This window comes from Hemitrygon akajei, chromosome 6 (assembly GCF_048418815.1).
Source record: "Hemitrygon akajei chromosome 6, sHemAka1.3, whole genome shotgun sequence".
NCBI classification, from domain to species: domain Eukaryota; kingdom Metazoa; phylum Chordata; class Chondrichthyes; order Myliobatiformes; family Dasyatidae; genus Hemitrygon; species Hemitrygon akajei.
In genome coordinates this window covers 38,895,777-38,917,329 of record NC_133129.1, presented here as the reverse complement: position 1 = coordinate 38,917,329, position 21,553 = coordinate 38,895,777, and the positions used below count along the sequence as shown (strand labels likewise).

Sequence of the window (21,553 nt, the reverse complement as noted above, 5' to 3'; positions counted from 1 at the left end):
ACTGACTATTTTGCCTCTTCACTCTTAGTTCTAATGCAGAGTCTCAACCCAAAACATTAAGTATTTTCACAAAACCATAAGACATAGGTGCAAAATTAGGCTGTCTGACCCATCAAGTTTACTCTGCCATTCAATCATGGCTGTCCTTTTTTCTCCTCCTCCTCAACCCTATTTCCTGGCCTTCTCCCCGTAACCTTTATGCCATGACCAATCAAGAAACTATCAATCTCTGCCTTAAATACACCCAACAACCTGGCCTCCACAGCTGCATGTGGCAACAAATTTGACAAATTCACCACCCTCTGGCTAAAGAAATTTCTCCCCATCTGTTTAGCAAGACCGCCCCTCTATCCTGAGGCTGTGCCCAGGACCGCCCCAGACTCTCCCACCATGGGAAACATCCTTTCCAAATTTACTCTGCCTAGGCCTTTCAACATTCAGAAGGTTTCAATGAGATGTCCCGTCATCCAGTGAGTACAGAACCACATATGATAACCCTTTCATTCCTGGAATCATCCTTGTGAACCTCCCCTGGACCCTCTCCAATGCCAGCACATCCTTTCTAAGATGTGGAGCCCAAAACTGTTCACAATACTCAAGGTGAGGCCTCACCAGTGCCTTATAAAGCCTCAGCATCACACCCCTACTCTTGTATTCCAGACCTCTTGAAATGAATGCTAACATTGTATTCAACTCAACTCAACTTCAACTCAAACTGCAAGTTAACCTTCAGGGTGTTCTGCACAAGGACTCTCAAGTCCCTCTGCAACTCAGATTTTTGGATTTTCTCCCTGATTAGAAAATAGTCCACACATTTATTTCTTCTGTTAAGGTACATGACCAGCCATTTCCCACTTTCTTGTCCATTCTCCTAACCTGTCCAAATCCTTCTGCATTCTACCTGTTTCCTCAACACTATCTGCCCCTCTGCCAATCTTCGTATCATCTACAAAGTTGGCAACAAAGCCATCTATTCCATCATCTAAATCATTTATATACAGCATAAAAAGAAGTGGTGACCCCTGCGGAACACCACTAGTCACTGGCAGCCAACCAGAAAAGGATTGTTTTATTCCCACTTGCTGCCTCCTACCAATCAGCCAATGCTCTAACCGTGTTAGTAACTTTCCTGTAATACCATGGACTCTTAACTTGGTAAGCAGCCTGATGTGTGGCTCCTTGTCAAAGGCTTTCTGAAAGTCCAGACACACAACATCCACTGCATCCCCTTATCTATCCTACTTGTAATTTCCTCAAAGAATTCCAATAGGTTCGTCTGGCAGGATTTTCCCTGAAGGAAACCGTGCTGACTTTGTAGTATCTTGTCCTGTGTCAACATGTACTCCATCACTTCATCCTTAACAATTATTCTAACATCTTCCCAACCACTAAAGTCAGGCTAAATGGTCTATAATTTCCTTTCTGCTGCCTTCCTCCTTTCTTAAAGAGTGGAGTGACATTTGTAATTTTCCAGTCCTCTGGCACCATGCCAGAGTTCAATGATTTTTGAAAGATCATTACTAATGCCACCATAATCTCTAATGCGATCTCTTTCAGAACCCTAGGATGCAGTTCATCTAGTCTAGGTGACTTATGTATCTTTAGGTCTTTCAGCTTTTTGAGTACCTTCTGTCTTGTAACAGTAACTACACCCAGTTCTCTTGCTTCACACACTACAACATCAGGCATACTGCTAGTGTCTTCCACAGTGAAGACTGACGCAAAATACTCACTTAGTTCATCAGCCACCTCCTTGTCTCTCTCCCGTTATTATTTCTCCTGCCTTAATTTCTAGTGGTCCTATATCCACTCTCATTTCTCTTTTACTTCTAACATACTTGAAAAAAACTTTTACTATCCACTTTGATATTATTTGCTAGCTCGCTTTCATATTTCATCTTTTCGCTTCTATTGACTTTTTAGTTGCTCTTTGTAGGTTTTTAAAAATTTCCCAATCCTCTATCTTCCCACTAATTTTTGCTTTATTATATGCCCTTTCTTTTGCTTTTACCATGGCTTTGACTTCCTATGTGAGCCATGGCTGTACTATTTTACCATTTGAGTATTTCTTCATTTTTGGAATACACATGTCCTGCACCTTCTTCATTTTTCCCAGAAACGCACACCATTGCTGCTCTGCTGACATCCCTGCCACCAGCTCTTTCCGACTTACTTTGGCCAACTCCTCTCTCATACCACTGTAATTTCCCTTACTCCACTGAAATACTGCTACATCAGATTTTACTTTCTCCCTATTAAATTTCAAGTTGAACTCAATCATATTGTGATCACTGGTTCCTAAGGGTTCGTTTACCTTAAGCTCCCTAATCGCCTCTGGTTCATTATATAACACCCAATCCAGTATAGCTGATCCCCTAGTAGGCTCAACGACAAACTGCTCTGAAAAGCCATCTTTTGGGCATTCAACAAACTCACTCCTGAGATCCATTATCAACCTGATTTTCCCAATGGACTGCATGTTAAAATCTCCCATGACTACCATTAACATTGCCTTTTTGACATGCCTTTTCTATTTCCTGTTGTAATCTGTGGTCCACCTCCCAGCCGCTGTTGGGAGGCCTGTATATAATTGCCATCAATGATTATTGGCATAATGATCCAAGAACCTGAAGCACTGCCCCTTGCACCAGCTTCTCAGCCATGCGTTTATCTGCCAAATCATCCTGTTTCTACCCTCACTGGCACGGCTTCCCCTCCACAGATTCTGCTTGACCTGCTAATTTTTGACTCCAGATTCCAGCAGTTGCAGTCTCATGTGTCTCCAGGATTCTGTTACCTGGGTATTCAATAGGGGTATTCCATAATTTTCAATTAACCGAACAACCACCATAAACCATTAGGTTCCAGAATAGTTAATTCCCTTCAACCATTCAGTTCCTGAACAAAGCATCAAACTAATCACTAGTTTATCAACACTATGACCAGTTTCTACTAAAATGACATTTTTTGTTCTAATTGTGTTCTTTTGTGTAAATATCATGAATAATTTATGTCTGTGACAGGCTCTGTGCCTGTGATGTTGCTACAGGCAATTTTTATTGCACCTGTGCATACATGTACTTGTGCATATGACAATAAACTAGACTTCACACTTCTTGCTGTGTTTTGGATTCTACCCAATCTAACTCCTGCTACTTCGGGCAATTGTATACTTTGACTTTATTTTTTTTAAGTTAACCACAGATGGTGAATTTCCTCGAGATTATTTTTTCCTCGTCAGAATGTATTTAATTTTTGTATTCTAAAAGATCTCCACAAATGCCTGCCATTACGTGCCAACTGGGTGATCCTAATCTAAATTGTCTGTTCACCTGAACTAGGTCTGCATTCATACTCTTACTTAGGTTTAAAATTTAACAATGACCACTCTTCTCTCCCTCAAAATGAATATAAAATTTAATATAATGATTGCTATTTTATGATACCTTAATGATGAGGTCATTAATGAAAACTGACTCGATGCAGAGAGCAGGTCACATAAAGTGTGCTATCTCATGGGCTCCATAATGTGCCTTTTTAAACAAATGATCTTGAAAGCACTTTATGAATATCTTGCATATGTTTGCGTCTCTATTTGTTCCAGGCTATACTTCGGATTACTGCCCTGCCTTTCTGACAAGCTCTCAATATTTTTCCTTCATCTCTATCCTTGTACCACACTCACAAGTGATCTCACATTTATTATTTCTGAATTCCACCTGAGTGCATTTACATCATGGTTTACTGAAGTTATTACACCAAAACCATCACTATAATAACAAACAAGAGAAAATCTGCAAATGCTGGAAATCCAAGCAATATGAGAGTACACTTTTCCATAGATGCTACCTGGCCAGCTGAGTTCCTCCAGCATTTTGTGTGTGTTGCTCCATCACTACAGTGCCACTTTTGTTAAGTTCAAGACAGTATTTAACAATACATGACGTCACTGATTCTTGGTCAAAATGCAGCTAATGGGTCATTGTAACACTCCAATAGTTCAAGTCACTATCAATATTCCTTCTAAGATGTGCACACGCACACACCTTTCGCTACTAGCATGTAAAAGAATTTAAACTGCGCACCGAGGGTTGTCACCCTCTACCTCATTGGCCTAAAGTATATTTCACAATCATACACAATGACATTTCCTTTTCCAGTTTCTGATGCCAACGGTGTGGACAGCATGGAGTTTGTAATGACTTCAGATTCAGTTTATTGTCATTTAGAAACCACAAATGCAATGCAGTTAAAAAATGAGACAACGTTCCTCCAGAATGATATCACAAAAACACTTGACAAAACAGACTACACCAGAAAATCCACCTAACGTTTGGCAATCCCCAATCCAGAGTCCGAAGAGGCTGCTGCATATTAATATCGCGCTACCATCTTAGCGCATTCCCCGGAAAGGAGCTCCAATCCCACCAAACAAGACCAAAAACTAAAGCTACAAGACCTGCACAAAACCACATATTTACAACAAATAGTTACAACAATGCAAACAATAGCATAATTAATTAAAAAAACAGACCATGGGCACAGTAAAAATAGTCCAAAGATGTTAAAGGACTATAAGTTCGAAAGAAACCACCACACAGTTTCCACAAGTCCTCAGGGTCCTGATAGACTTGTCATCCCACGCCGGCGGCAGAAGGGAATACCCCCGCTATGGACTTCCACGGTGTCGCCCGACTCAGCCTCGCAGACGCAGCACACAATGAAAGCTCCGTCAAACCCAGCCTCGCAGACACAGCACATAGTTAAAGTCTGCAGATTTTAGAAATAGCTTATTTGTACTGTTTCTATTGAAGAAATTTTTGTTTCACTGTGTCGAATTCCGAAGAAGTGAAGCGCAAAAGAACTGCTAGCTCATTTAAAGCAGAATGGCTTAATGAAACAGTAGAAACTGCTACATCAAAAGCTCATGAGGCCAGGAACATGCAGCTACAAGTAACTATGTATGATACAGAAACTGGTGTTACCTGCGTGTATTGTCGCAATGCAAAAATTGGTGGAGAATTTGCAAGTGGGAAGAAGTGGAGTTATTTTTGGAAACATGACTTTTTAAAGCATTATTTAGTAAGCAAATTACACTCATTACCTGCTACAGGCCTGCTATGCATGAATTGTGAGAATCCAGATGAACCAGAGCGAAAACTATCACACCCAGAGGAGATCAAAGTTCTTATTGGCAGTGCTTTGCTAGCTCTATATATAAAATTCAGTGCAGAAATATTGTCACTGGGCAAAAAAAAAAACCGCACAGCACAAGATTTTGTGCACATTGGTCAATACAAATTAGAGGGAACATTGATCACAATTAGGAAGTAACGTAGCCCACAGGAATCTGAGTCCAGTGTCCTCGGCTCAACCATCTTCAGTTTCTTCATCACTCTTCTTCAGAAGTGGAATGTTTCTTGACTGCATAATTTATTTATATTTAGGAGATGTAGCACAGTAACAGGCCCCTCTCTGTTCTGACAGGCCCATGCCATCCAATTACACTCATATGACCAATTAACCTACTAACTCATACGTCTTTAGAATGTGTGTGGAAACCGGAACACACAAAGGAAACCCACAGTCACAGGAAGAACATACAAACCAGTTACAAGCAGCAGTGAAATTGAACCTGGGTCACTGGCACTGTACTAGCAATACACTAACTGCTATGCTGCCCTGCCACCCAACAATTTGGAACTCTTCGGCATGAAGCACACCCTAGATAACATCCAGGCTGGTATGAGGCACATGCCATTAAAATGTCAGATAATGATTAATTACATCTCTCGTCCAATAGTATTACTTTTTTCCCCATTCCTCCCACCATCAAGATCATAGATCCCTTAATTGACCAGTTACTTAACTGGATCAGGTTACAAGGAAAAGTCTGAACAATCGGTGGCAAGTGACTCATCTCTTGAAGCTCCAAAGCTTTTCTGTCATTCACAAGGCTCAAGTTAGATGAAGAGTGCAATCATTTCCTCTTGTCTGAATTTGGGCAGCCCCAATAACACTCAGTAAAATGTTGGATTGGCACACAATTCACATTCATTCCCCCACCACCAGTGCATTGTGAGCATCCTTTACAAACTGTACTTACTTAAGCTAATCCAAACTTTTCAAACCCATAACCAAACTGCATGGGATAAACTGACTGGGAAATACATGGATATTCCTTGATTATCATTGGAGCTAAATCTTGAAACACCCTACCCAACAGCCCAACAAGTGTACATCTTCAGAATGGTTGCAGACATTCAAGGCGATAGTTTATACGCCACTGTGCAACTGGTGTCGGACTTCCTAATGAAAAGATCTTTGATAAAAGACCTCTCTCTCCATTATCCTCAACACGGGTGCCCCCCAGGGCTGAATGCTGAGCCTATTGCTCTGCACTCTGCTCACATATGACTGCACGGCCAAACAACCATACAATCACATTATCAAATTTGCAATGGCATAACAGTGGTAGAACTAATCACTAACAATGATGAGACTGCCTCGAGAGGAGGTGGAAGAGCTCGGAGCCTAGTGCCAGGCAAATAGCATCTTCCTTGACGTTAACAAGACAAAGGAGATGGTTATCGACTTCAGAACTCACACCCTCCTTTATATTGGCGGCACAGCAGTGGCAACTGCAAGCAATTTCAAACTCCTGGGAGTGCACATCACACACAATGTCTCAGAACACATCCTACACAGTCAAGAATGCCTCTAGTTTCTGAGGAGGCTGAGAGCAGGACATTACAGATCCATACTCACATCACTTTGCAGATACTCAGAAGACAGCACCCTGACAAGCTGCATCACTGCTCCGTACAGAAGCTGCACTGCAGTGGAAAGGAAAGCTATACAACCTGTAGTCAAAACTGCCCAACTCATCACTGTTATCAGCCAACTTGCCAAGGATATATATACAGAAAGGTGCCAGAAAAGGTATTTTCCTACTGAATTTTTTTAGATCTCTCAACACCTCCCACCACCCCTCACCCATATCCCTGCTCTTCCAACCTAACGCTCCTCTTGAACAAGCCCAACCAGCCTCCTGCCACCCCTCCGAATTATATGAACCAGTGAAAGGGCAATCAGCACATTTACAAGTAGCAAATGTAAGCAGGATCGAAACTTGTTGCCTATCAATGTAAAACAGTGAGCACTGACCGCCAAGGAGTAATAGGCAGCAGCACCCGGTGGATGGGAGACAGAAGAGCACATCACTGCTGTGTTGCCTCCCAGGCCCAATGCACCTCCACCGGGAGGGACGTGACAGTGGCAGGGCCAGCAATGTCATGAAGGATCTTGTCCACTCTACTCATGGACTGCTTGCCCCACTCCAATCAGGGAGGAGGCTGTATCGCATCCATACCAGGACCATCAGACTCAGAAGCAGTTACTTTCCCCAAGCAGTAAGGCTGATCAAAACGCCCACCCACGAACTCCACCACTACTTTATTTCCTGTCAGTCATCTTATGTACAGCCTAGCGTAACTTTATGCACAAACCATCAATCTGTATGCAAGATATCCATATATTTATTGTGTTCCTTATCTTTTGTGTTTTTTTGTGCTGTTTCAGATCCAGAGTAACAACTATTTCTTTACACTTATGTACTGGAAATGATATTAAACAATCTTTAATCTTATTGTCATTTTCTTATCAGTGAGCAATAATTGCTAGTTTTGCCTACTATACCAAGATTCCCAAAAATGAATGAAGAAAAACGACATGCTGAGGCAAACCCTGCTTAATTTCCTAAAATTTAATTCTGGATTTCCACCAAATTGAATAACAAATGCGATTTTATTGGCCAAAAGCTTGCTTATGCCTTGAAGGGAAGTTATATCTGCACGTTTAACAAACAGAAATAAATATTTGACATATTCCTTAATTTTGGAGGAGGCAGCGATTGAACTGAATTCCTGAATCAATTCTGTGATTTAATTTGTTGCTGTTCACTCTATTGAATTGGTACATTTTATTCTCGCATTGTAGTAATGATAAAAGCAATACATTTGTCACATTATACATGACCTAATATAAACAGCAAATCAATTGCTTTTTATTCCTGGGAATTGGCACACATTTCTGACAATCGTGAAAGAAAGCTACAGAGCAGTAAAAGCAGGAGGTTTTGATTTGGCTGACAGTACTAGGGTACAATCATTATACAAAAAAGCTGCATATATAACAAGCCCAATAAAATAGAATGGGCAATTTGAACCTTAAAGATCCCTCGTTCTTCAGAAATTGTCTTCCCTCTTGCACCTTTTCTACAGCTATTTTCTGTGTCCTGCTACTGCTATTCAGTTATTATTCTCAAGCAGATCAGGCTTCTTGTTCATTTGGCAAGTGGCATCCATTGTGGCTACTACTCTGTCAGGAAACTGACAAATAACAAGTAGAATGGTCTAGTCCTAAATCAACTAATGTGTAGATCTTCAGCTAGTGTCTGTACTGGCCATAAAGTAATTACCTGTACTAAACCATTTACCAACGCTAAACCCATGTCTGTCTCTGCCTTCATAATTCTGCATACCTCAATCAGATGTCCTTCGGCTTTCACCATTTCCAAAGAAAACATATTCAGCATAATGAATCTCTCCATTTTGTTAAAATTTCATCCTAGTTAACAACCCAGTGAATCTCCTCTGCAACACCCCTCTCCCCATACAATAACATCCTTTCTATTGTTTGGCAACCAGAACTTCACAACAAACTCCATTTGGCAGCTTAACTAATATTGAAGGACATCCATTCAGAACTGAGATGCAGGGAAATTACTTTAGTCAGCGGATGATAAATCCATGGAATTTGCTGCCACGAGTGGTTGTGGAGGCCAAGTCATTGGGTGTATTTAAGGCAGCGATAGTTAGGCTCTTGATTAACCAGGGCATTAAAGGTTATGGGGTGAAGGCAGGGGAGTGGGGATGACTGGAAGAATTGGATCAGCACATGATTGAATGACGGAGTAGACTTGATGGGCCGAATGGCCTACTTCTGCTCCTCTATCTTACGGTGTTGTCTCAATGACCTTATATTCCATGACCTAGCTAATTAAGGAAAGTATGCCACATGCCTTCTTCACTATTTCATCCATCTGTGTGCTGTTGACTTCAGAGGTCCTTCAATGCGTACACCAAGCTCCCTCCATAATTCCCAATTGGTATATTCTAGCTTTATTAGTCCTTCCAAAATATACTGAACCCTAATTCTCAACATATCTGGAGCGAGATTAAGAAAATATATTCTCCTACTGATTTTTTCCAGGTCCATTTGATCAAGAAGATGCCTTTGATTTCCACTACATCTTCAACTGTACAACACTCCCTCGGTACTGACTCAAAAACACTGCTCGCCAAAGCTGTTGTCACTTTCTCACCACACTCCACCTCCAAAAGCCCCCTGCTTTGCCACTACCCCCTCAACATCTCCCACGACCCCTATGCCCTCTTGTCACCCACATCCCTCCTCCTTCAACCCAGCGCTCCGCACAACCCTACCAGCCCCCTGCCACCCCTCCCCCTCACCGCTCCAGATTACTTGAACCAGAGACAGGATAACCAGCACAATTAGCGATCTAAACTTGTCGCCCATCAATGTAAAATGGCGGGCAGGAATAATGGGCAGCAGTGCCCGGAGGGGTGGGAGGAGAGCAGGAAAGCGCGCCGCCGCCGTGTTGCCTCCCCGGCGGTGACTGCCAGGCCCATGCGCGCCTCCACCGGGAGGATACGGACGCTCCAGCCCGGACACTTACTCGGGAGGGAAGACGCGGAACTCCTCGATTTCTCCCAGGAAGCTGAAGAGCGTCCTCAGCTGCTCGCTGCTCGCCACAGGAGAGACGTTGGAGACCTGGACCACGGCGGTAGTCATATTGCGGCCCGCCCGGTACTCCCGTCTTCAAAGGAAGTGGCAGCTAGACTCTCGCCTTCAGCTACCGTGTGTGGCGAGCGCGTCTCCCCGCGTCGGGCGGTCTCTCTCGTTTTCTTTCTCCTTCTCTGTGTCTCCCCCCTCAGCTACTCGTTTTTTCCGCTCTGCCACACCAGCCACCTGGTGCTCACTCAAGCGCCGCACTAGGCCTCTATCCCATCAGCCCTTGCGGCGCCGTGAGTGATTGACACTCCTCCCACCACCACCCCCTCCCCAGCTGCTGCAAACGCGGATGTATCGACCACTTCATGGAACTGAAACAATATTGCTGCAAGTTAATATTCGATTATTTCTCTTGTGATGAGAGACAATATTCACCTTCCATAATTAAATTATCATGCATTGCTTGAAATGTCAGTGAATGAACGTATTTACCTATGCTCCTAATGACTTTCGGATTTTATGCAGGGCAAACCAAGTTAACCTAACTCCTCACCATCCAAGCCAAAGATCCGCATCAGTCTAGGTTCTGCCCGTCACTTCGCAAGATTGCTTACTCGCAAAATCAATTCATAATAATGTAACTGATCAAAGAACATAATAAAGGGAGGGAAGTAACTAATGGAAATCTATCAATGCACTTAACTTTTTACCAGTTAATGATCAGAATGTTCATTTGCATAAATATATTTCCATTGTTTTAAGAAACGGAGGAAGTTTGCCATTCTGGGTGGATAAATACCAATGTAAATTGAATTAAAAGAAGATGATAGCAAAGAATTGGTCTTTTGCAGACAAATTGCTACAAATAATTTTAAGCTCTCTTTAAACATAAATTGAGGAAAAAAATTGCCTTGGGTTGAAGTTCAGGGTATTTGGAAATAAAATATCATTTCTCTTCATAAAAAAGAGAGGGTTGAACCATCTTAGACTTATGCCTTGTATCCATTTTAAAGAAAAAGAGGGAAAATAAAGGCATATGAAAACATGCATGATCTATCCAAATACAGGGGATTGAATTTATTGATTTTTCAAAACAATTACAATCCAACTAGATAGGAGCATGGTGTTGCCTTAATTTAAGGAAAACATTATAGACTCATCAACAATTTTAATACAGTATATGAATGCCAGCAAATAATAGTGAACAATAACACCAATGGAGATGAATACCTTCTAATAGTGTTTTGGTTGTTAATTAATTTAGTCAAATGAATTGCATCTACAATTGCAACAAATCCAGAGCAATAGCTAATTATGTCATCATTTTCCCACTGGTGAAAGGAGATGGTATGAATTGATATTCAAGCTACTGCTGATGTTAGCATAAACATTTGTACGGCCCAATTAATGAGACCCACTTTTGCTGATTTTGTATACTTCCAGGGCAAATTTTTGCACTCAGTTTTGATTTAATCATTTGGAGAAATTTAACCATTTTGAATTTGAGAACAGGCAAAGACCAACAGAATTTTGATCAGGTTCCAAATTTAAGGCATGTCTCTACTTGCCTCAACAACTTCTGTACTTTTCAAAGTATTCCCGGGTGCAATCTGTCAAATGAAAAAAGTTGCTCTTAGTTTCTGTGAATGGATACAGGAATGAAGGAATGCCAGTTAACAGGAAAAAGATTATAAGCTGAATGTGGTAAAAGTCGACTCTGAGCCAAATCAGGCTCCAGCTCCCAGATCAATTTCTCAGCAAGTTCCATTTCTAAATCTGGAGACTTCTGGGATATTTTCCATATCTACAGCAGATTACATTCTCAGTAATGTTCAAGTCATGTTCACAGTTAGAAACTAAAAGTCATCAATGACAAAAATACTACTAAACTTGTAACAATTTTATTGGTTTTAGTTCAGCTAAATGCACTTGCTGGTGTCAGAGAGCTGACGTTTCATTAGAACATTACAAGTGCTGAACTAAGAATTTGGGAAAAGGTCCCAAATCCATTCAGAACTTAACAGGAATAGGAGGTTCGATGGACACTCAATACTGACATGCCTTTCAGAAAATAGATATATATCAACAGTACTTGGAAAATAAACTGATAAGAAAACAGTATTATATTTCAGATTAAATTTTAAAATTTCAAATTTCAAAGTAGATTTTTTAATTAAAGTACATGTATACCACCATATGCAACCCTAAGATTCATTTTCTTGCAGGTATTCACATTAAATACAAAGAAACAAAAACAATCAAGCTTAAGAATAATAAATAAATAAGCAATAAATATTGAAAACATGAGAAGAAGGGTAATTGAAAGTGAGTCCACAGGTTGTGGAAACAGTTCAGTGTGGGGTGAATGAAGTTATCCCCTCTGGTTCAAGAGCCTGATGGTTGAGGGGTAATAACTGCTCCTGAACCTGGTGGTGTGAGTCCTGAGGCTCCTGCACCTTCTTGCTGATGGCAGCATTGAGAAGAGAGCATGTCCTGGGTGATGGAGGTCTCTGATGATGGAGCCTTGTTTCCTGCAACAGCAGTAAATGTGGTCAATTGGTGAGAGGGTAAAATACTGGCATCACTCATTAACCCAATATGCCTTGAAATATCTTAAGCTAAGATGGCTGACAAAAATAATCAGCAGAAAATGTAGATAAACCGAAGCGCCCAAATAAAGTCAATCATTAATGACTAGAAGAAAAGATTGTATGAACCTTTTTGTTCGTTCACTGATACTTTATTAAGGTAGGCTTTCCATCAATATTGCATTGAATAGATTTTATTTTGGTTACAGTCATAAAACCTGACATCATCTTCGAATTGCTGAAATACATTGAACCACCACAATCCTTTTCGAGAAGGTAGTCCCACAATGTTGTTGTATAAGAGAACTGAGAGAACAAATGAAGGTAATGTTATTTCTCTAAGTTACAATGGTGCATAACTAGCGCAAGTTGTGTGTCTTGTTCTTGGTATTAGAGGTCATATGTTTGGGAACTGCTGTAAGAGTAGAAGTATAGATAGATAGATAGATAGATAGATACTTTATCCATCCCCATGGGGAAATTCAACTTTTTTTTCCAATGTCCCATACACTTGTTGTAGCAAAACTAATTACATACAATACTTAACTCAGTAAAAAAAAATAAAAAAAATATGATATGCATCTAAATCACTGTCTCAAAAAGCATTAATAGCTTTTAAAAAGTTCTTAAGTCCTGGCGGTAGAATTGTAAAGCCTAATGGCATTGGGGAGTATTGACCTCTTCATCCTGTCTGAGGAGCATTGCATCGATAGTAACCTGTCACTGAAACTGCTTCTCTGTCTCTGGATGGTGCTATGTAGAGGATGTTCAGAGTTATCCATAATTGACCGTAGCCTACTCAGCGCCCTTCGCTCTGCTACCGATGTTAAACTCTCCAGTACTTTGCCCACGACAGAGCCCGCCTTCCTTACCAGCTTATTAAGACGTGAGGCGTCCCTCTTCTTAATGCTTCCTCCCCAACACGCCACCACAAAGAAGAGGGCGCTCTCCACAACTGACCTATAGAACATCTTCAGCATCTCACTACAGACATTGAATGACGCCAACCTTCTAAGGAAGTACAGTCGACTCTGTGCCTTCCTGCACAAGGCATTTATATTTATATGGCTGAACCAGAAGATGACTAACTGAGAATGATCTATGAACCTGTTGCTTTTCTAGTGCAGTGAACTATGGAAGGTCGATAATCAAAGACTTGGCAAGGGTAATGTTGAGGGAAGGGAAGGTACTTGGGTAATCTGTTGCAGTAAGTAATCATTATCTGTTAGTATGAACTCTACTGGTCATTTATCAATCCCTGCCCAAATATTGTTGAGGTTGTGCTTGCCAGTATGGGCTATATTGAGTTGTCAAGAATAAGGTTGAATATTCTACAATTATCAGCAAAGATCTCCCATTCAACCTTCTGATGGAAGGAAGATCATTGAATCAGCTGATAGTGATCAAGTCCAGAAGCTTTGCTCTGAGGAACTCCTGCACCAATGGCCTGGGGCTGAGACAATGGATCTCCAGTAATCACAACTATCTTTCTTTATGCAGGGCATCACTTCAACCATTTAAGCATTTTCCCCTTGTTACAACGCCATCAAATGCTCTCATGTCACCCACAGAACTTAGCCCTCAGCTTCCTAATCGAACCAAAGTTGTGAGGTGGACTGGCAGCCAAGTGATCTCAATGAAATCCAAATGAGTTTATTGGTGAATACTTGCCTCTCAGAGTACTTTTCTCAAACTGAGAGGAGATTGATTAGCTGATAATCCAGACTGGGGAGTCCAGCTTTTTGACAAAGTGATAAACCTGAACAATTTTCCATATAATGGATGAAAGCTTGGCTGACTGGCAAGAGGCAAAGAGTGGGCATAAAGAGAGTCTTCTGTGGTTGGTTGCCAGTGAATACTGGCGTTCCACAGGGAACAGCGTTGGGACAACTTCTTTTCATGTTACAGTTGTTATGTGCGCAGCCCCCTCCTTTGTGAGAATTGCAAGAGCACCAAAGGGAGGGTGAGTCAGTGGACCCAGGAAATGGGAGAGAGACGTGCTGAATGCCTCGTTCCTTGGAGACACATTTGTGGATTGGAAACTAGTATACGTGCAAGCCCTCGGGCAACGTGGGCGGGTTGAGAGAGAGATTGCATCATCCACCAACCTGATTGACATCTTCAATCCTGCCAGTCAGGATAAAAGAGGAGCTGTAGGAACAGCCCCCTCAGACGCACCAGAAGAGACACTAGCAATCCCGTAATAGCGGGCAGCCATTTGATGGAAGCCACGTGTGTTCGGTTCCCTTGCCTGGGAGCCGGTGGCGGGTACCACAGAAACAATTTTCTTGAACTAATAACGGAGAACCAACTCCCCCGACTAAATGGCTTGGCCTCATCAAAAGACCTGGGCAAGTTGCTTTTCTCTCAAATCTCTCTCTCTCTCCAACAAGTGAAAACCCAGCGGTCCCCAAAAACCAGAAGCCTGCAGGAACTGAGTGACTGTTATATTTCCAACGGACAATATATTACCCCCTAGACCGACGATAGAGCTATTTCTTATTGATGATTATTACTATACCCGCGCTTTAGATTGAGTATTGACGACGTATATTATCGGAATGTTTGTATTAACCTTATTTTTGTGCCCCTTTATAAATAAAGACTTTTAAAAATAGTACCATCAGACTTCAATGGACCTCTCTATCTTTGCTGGTAAGTAACCCAGTTACGGGGTACGTAACACAGTATATGTCATGATTTGGATGACAGGATTGATGGATTTGTGGCCAAGTTTACAGATATGAAGATAAGTGGAAGGGCAGGTAGTGTTGAGGAACACTTAGATTGGGAGAATGGCAAAGAAGTTTCAGACGGGATATAGTGCAGGGAAGTGTATGGTCATGCACTCTAGGAGAAGGAATAAAGGCAAAGACTATTTTCTAAATGGGGAGAAAATTCAAAACTCAGAGGTGCAAAGGGAGTTGAGAGTCATCTACCTTATTCGGTATACTGTACTGAGTACATTTAAAAGAACATCTTCAGTACAGCATTCATCACCCTTTATGATTTTGCCCCCATATTACATTTCAATTCATCCCCCTGACTGCAATTTTGCCCTATCACCTGCCTGTCCTTCCTCAGAATCTCACTATACACTGCATCTATCTGTATACCAACTGCCTCATTCTCAGCCCTATCACTCCTGTTCCCATTCCCTTGCCAAATTAGTTTAAACCGTCCCTGTCGGCTCTAGCAAACCTGCCTGCAAGGATATTGGTCCCCCTTGGGTTCAGGTGTGACCTGTCGCTTTTGTGCAAGTCACACCTTCCATAGAAAAGATCCCAATGATCCAGAAATCTGAAACCCTGCCGCCTCCACTGTTTCCTCAGCCACATATTCTTTTTTGGATGAAGATGTTTTGTAATAAACACCTCATAAGCATTTACTCCCCCACATACACTACAGTATAACTAATTAACAGGGCAGCTGAGCTTAGTAGCTCCAAAAAATACCTTGTTCTGAACAGAAACATTGAAACTAATATACAATGTTTCCAAGGTATTTAAACAGTGTGTTTCTCTTCTTGTGGTAATGACTTAGAAACTGTGATAAATCTGTGGCTTGTTTAGATCTGTGATCTAAAGAAACTTTTTTTTACATGTCTCAATGAAAGAAATCCTCATTAATGATTTGCACCACTGCGCCTCTCAGGATATCTTCGAGTCTAACCCCGGTTAAATGGCAATGTTATCTGGCCATCCTCCAATGCTGAACCAAACAGGGGAAGTCCCTGTGGTCTGTTTGCTACAGGTGGCAACCTCTCCCAAATGTTCAAGGATAATCTCTGGTTAAAAACAGCTCCCAGGTACCTCTTGATAAAATATCAAAAATCACATTTGTTTAAACTTTGTGATTGATGATTTGATACATATGAAAATGTTTCTCATTATTTTGTTTCCACCAGATTGCTAAATTACATATATTTCACACTGGAATAGATGAAAGATACAGCCGGTGATGAAAAATAGCTTTCATTTTCTGTGTCTACTTTGTTCTTATGTGTGCTATTGGCCACTAGTTTTGCTCAAAGCTTTAAGAATAGTTGGAGATACAGTAAATATTTCCGGTTTGAACAGAAACTGCACAGTGGTAAAAAAACAATTCTGCAATTCCCTTGTAGCTCAATTACATAAATAATATTAATTCAGGTAGATTTCACAAAATCTAAACAACTTTGTTTGCAATTAATTATAAATGGCTGATTGTCACCACAGTTTTTCCCAGTAGAGTGAGTATAATTAATGTCAACGTTAACTATTATTTCAGTATATTTTGACAGCCCACCCTATAGCTTGGCATTTTATATTTCTCATAGAATTTGATTCTATATCATGACACAGACTTACAAGCGTGAAAACATGCCAATGAAATGCATTTTGTCTGGTGAAGTGCACATTGTGTTTGTGCTCATTTATTTGACAGAAAGTAATTTTGTCAAGATCTCGCTGCAGGTTATTCTTAACCATGCAGTGACCCTGCCTCTGATTACTTTTTGTTCAGCGAATTAAAATGCGTGGAAAATTCATTACTGTAATGTCTTTGTTTAAATCCCAACATCAAAGTTTTGAGTGTCTGTTACTGAGAAATAGTCAATCTTATTAATTAGTTTAACAGTTGGCCAAACCAGGGTGTGGGGCTTAGACAGAACATTGAAATTTACAGCACATTACAGGCCCTACGGCCCACAATGTTGTGCCGACCACGTAACCTACTCAAGAGACTGCCTAGAATTTCCCTAGCACATAGCATTTTTCTAAGCTCCATGTACCTATCTAAGAGGGTCTTAAGAGACCCTATTGTATCCAAAGCTATCAAAGCTTTTCCAGTTGTACCTTGGGTGGTGGTATTCTGTCCTTATTCTGCTCCCCACCCAACCCACATGATAGTATCACATAACACAAAGTCTACGTCATTCAAACTGCACAGTTAGGGGTTGAAAACATGAACAGTGAATTAGCAAAAGACTGTGTTTCACGTGTTCATCAGTGGGTATTCTTTCAATATTCTCTGTCACAAAACACCCTAAAAGCACCAGCTTATATATTAAAATTGTTACGAATGAGGAGCAACTCCGATGGGCAGAAGGGTGCAAAGTCGCCCCCCCTTTTTGAGAATCGCGAAAATCGCTATTATTTCGGGTCTGATACCAAGGAAATGAGAGAGATACACAGCTCATGTCAGTTAATGAGAGAGAGACAACGCAGAGATACACAAAGGTGGAATGTCTCCTCCTAACAAAAGTGGAACGGAACCACTGATTACTGCTATTGTCTCTTGGAGAAGGAATTGTGTATTGAGTACTGTTCTATTCATTGAAACCCCTCAGGGGGCAACCAGAGTGGTCTGGTTGATGTGTTGCATCATCCCAACCTGATTGACACCTGAGACCCCGTGAGTGGGGATAAAAGTAGGGTCTGGGGAAACACCCCTCAGATGCTACGAGACCGGTGGGGGCTTGTGTGTGTGTCCACCCTTGCCTGGGTGATGAGTCCTCCATGGAACGGTCTAGCTAAAGGACAGAGGGGTCATACGTAAATGGCCACAACAACAACGCATTGACGGATCAAGATCGTAAAAGGAAAGTCGGCAAGTCAATAGCTGTTACTCTCTCTCTCTCTCTCTCTCTCCAACAATTGCAACACAGTGATCAACAACTACCGCAGCCTGCATGAACTGAACTGAACTTTATATTTCCATCGGACAATTCATTATCCCCCTAGACAACGATAGAGCTTATTTCTTATTGATTATTATTATACCCGCACTTTTAGGTTTAGTATTGATGACGTATATTATCTGTATATTTGCATTGATATTATTTTTGTGTATTTTTACTAATAAATACTGTTAAAAATAGTATCATCAGACTTCAACGGATACTCCTATCTTTGCTGGTAAGATACCCAGTTATGGGGTTTGTAACAACTTGGGGCCTCGTCTTGGGATTTGATACCAAATTGGAGGGCCAGTGAATCGGGCTTTTAAGTCCAGCCTTTGATTTGGTCACGTGGGTAATCAGACGGGAAACCAGCAAAGATGGACGTAGATGAATTTACACAAAACCTGACTTTGAAGGCGCTAGAGGGGGCCACAAAGACAGACTTGGTAAATATTGCGAAAGGACTAAATCTCGCAGAGGTGAGGTTGACAATGAAAAAGTGGGAGATGCGGAGGGCCATAACTCAGTATTATATTGAGAAGAATGTGTTTTCAGCTGAGGTATTGGAACAGATCCCTGAAAAGGTACCAGCCATTGGGATGGCTCAGTTAGAGTTGGAAAAATTGAGGCTGGATGTGGAACAGAGGAAAAGGGAGTATGAGCTCCAGCTAAAGGAGTTAGAGGCGAAGAGGGAGCATGAAATTAGGTTAAAACAGCTGGAAGCAGATGAAAAGGAGAAGGAAAGAGCTGAAAACCAGAGGGAGCATGAACGTAGGTTACAACAGCTGGAAGCAGACGAAAAGGAGAAGGAGAAACAGAGGCAGCATGAGCTGGACATGGAGAAGTTAAAGCAAGAGAGAAGGGTCCAAGGGGCGGACTGAGAGGAGAGGTTTAATGTTAGTAGGGAGTTTAGGGTAGTACCTCCGTTCGAGGAAACGGATGTTGATAGTTATTTCTTGCATTTTGAAAAGGTGGCAGTGAATCAGAAGTGGCCCAGAGATCAGTGGGTGGCGTTATTACAAAGTGTGTTAAAAGGGAAGGCACAACGGGCATATGCGGCGTTGTCTGTGGAGGAGGAGGAGTATGAGAATTACGAGGAAGTAAAACAGGCCATTCTTCGGGCCTACGAATTGGTACCTGAGGCATATAGGCAAAAGTTCAGAGATTTAAAGAAAGTGTGGAATCAGACGTATGCAGAGTTTGCCTATGAGAAGGGTGTGCTCTTGGATCGCTGGTGTGCGGCAGAAAGGGTGGAAAAGGATTTTCAGCATTTCAGGGAGTTAATTCTGATTGAGGAATTTAAAGGTTGTGTTTCGGATGATATCCGGATGTATTTGAACGAGAAGCCGAATAAGTCCATATCTGAATTTGCCAGGTTCGCAGATGATTATGCCCTAACCCACAAGACAAAATTTTCCTTGAATAAGAGTTACCAGAAAGACCGTAGGAATGGTAAAGAAAGCCCGCCGGCTGAGGCAGAGATTCAGCCGGGAGCTAGTGGTAAAAATAAGGAGGAAGAAAGGCAAGATGGCAGGAGGGTTCCTGGCTTGACCTGTTTTAATTGTGGAAAGGTGGGTCATATTGCATCTAGTGCTTTGCTCCGAGGAAGGAGACAGGAAAAGGGAAAGCCACAGTCCCTACAGGGTGTATTGTGTTGATCAGTAAATCGATGAGAAAGCCCCAGGTAGATAGAATATGAGAGGGGCGTGAGAAATTTATTTCAGAAGGGACCGCGTTTGTGAAAGAGGGGGAAACACCACTTCCAGTGCGGATCTGGAGAGATACTGGAGCTGAGCAGTCATTGATTCTCAGTAAGGTACGAGATTTTGGTCCTGAGACTGGAGAGGTAGTTTTGAGAGGCATAGGAAAAGGGACAGAAGCTGTGCCTTTGCATAGGATCATTATAAATTGTGATCTGGTATCTGGACCAGTTGAAATAGGGGTGCGATCAGAATTCCCGAGAGCTGGCGTGGACGTCCTTCTTGGTAACGATTTAGCAGGTGGTGACGTGTGGTCAGAAATGAAGCTGACGAGCAAGACTGTAAGTGTTGAGGACCCACTCCTAGGTTCCAAGATCTATCCCGCATGCGCAACCACTCGCAGCATGTCGAGAAAGGCAGCTGAGAAAGAGGCCAGTATCGATTTGGCTGAGACGTTTTTACCGACCCTGTACCAAGAGGGGTTAGGGGATGGTAAAACAGAGAATAGGGAGGTGAAAGAGAGTAAAGGAGAGGAGGTAGACCTACCCTTAGCCAGGAGGAAATTTATAGAGGCACGGAGTAAAAGTGAGAAACAGATAAGGCTGTTAGAAGGTCCAGGGTTGGACATGGATGATCTGTCTGGCTTGACAGAACTGTTTGAAGAAGTTGAAAATTTTAAATGTGTTCCCGATAATGAAATAAGGGTAGTCCTAGATGAAAAGGATGCCATTACCTTAAAGGAGTCTGCTGGGTTAGCAGATGAGGTTGTTTTAACCCGCAGGGTTGAGTTTACTCCGGATGGGAGTAGTTGGGAGGATCAGGGGAACTTAGAATTTGAAAAGGGGACGGGTATTGAAAGCCTGGAAGAGGCAGATGTCCCATTTGAGTGTGTTCAAGATGTGGATGCAAATGGTACTGAACCTAGTAATGAAACTCAAGAGAAGTCTAAGGTATCTGATTCAGTCGAAAAGGAATGCAGTCCTTTTGGATCAGATGGACTTGGTTCAGTGAAGAAAGGGTTAACCTTGGTACTAGTGGGAAGTGAGAATTCCCAGTTGTTTGTGTTAGAATGTGTGTTAAAAGTCAGTGAGGAGATAAAAGGTGGTGATGTGGATATTATTATTGAAGGAGAAGGGAAAAGTGTAGTTCCTAAATTGAATAAAGAAAATTTAAAGTCTGGATTGGTTTCAGAAGCAGTAACCAGGCTGAAGGAACAATGGCTTGTTAACAAGGTGCCTGTGAATCAATTACAGATTGATTTGGAATGTAAAGGTACCCCACTTGCTAATGTTATTCAAGGGTGTGCTGTGAAGAGGCAGAATTTGAAATGTTGTTTGGACAAAGAGGGATCACTTGCAGATGTTAACCTGAAAACTAATAGAATGAAGGGTCCTGAAGATAAAACTAACGACTTGCTTAAAAATAAAGAATTGTGTGGAAGTTCAGAAGATGGGCTAAGTTTGGAAAACATTGTTGATAAAATAACTCCTATGAAAGGAGTATGTGAAAGCCTATTCCACACTGGTGAGCAAGCTAACCACGTGAGAGTTAAGTGGAAAAGGGGCAAAGGTTGACAAATTGCCACTTTAAATAACAGGATCTGGTTTTGAGGGATTTTGACAAAGCATGTAAATAATAAAGACAACACCATGGAAGATTGACTGTTAAGTTTAAAAGTAAAATAAAGATTAGTATTTGCATAAACTTTTGTAATGTACTACAGAATAATCACACATGTATTGGTTCACATTTTGTAATATACACTTAAGCTAAGATCACAACTCGTT

General features: G+C 41.6%; 1 protein-coding gene across 4 annotated transcripts in view; it reads right to left on the bottom strand.

Moving 5' to 3' along the window:
* Positions 1 to 10,089, bottom strand: part of LOC140728980 (uncharacterized) — a 66,603-nt gene extending 56,514 nt beyond the window's left edge. For all 4 annotated transcript variants that reach the window (XM_073048170.1, XM_073048165.1, XM_073048166.1 and 1 more), the window contains exon 1: positions 9,761 to 10,089. In XM_073048170.1, coding sequence (XP_072904271.1) covers positions 9,761 to 9,876 — 116 coding nt within the window. In that variant the 5' untranslated portion in view covers positions 9,877 to 10,089. The remainder of the gene's footprint in view (positions 1 to 9,760) is intronic.
* Positions 10,090 to 21,553: the final 11,464 nt, after the last annotated feature.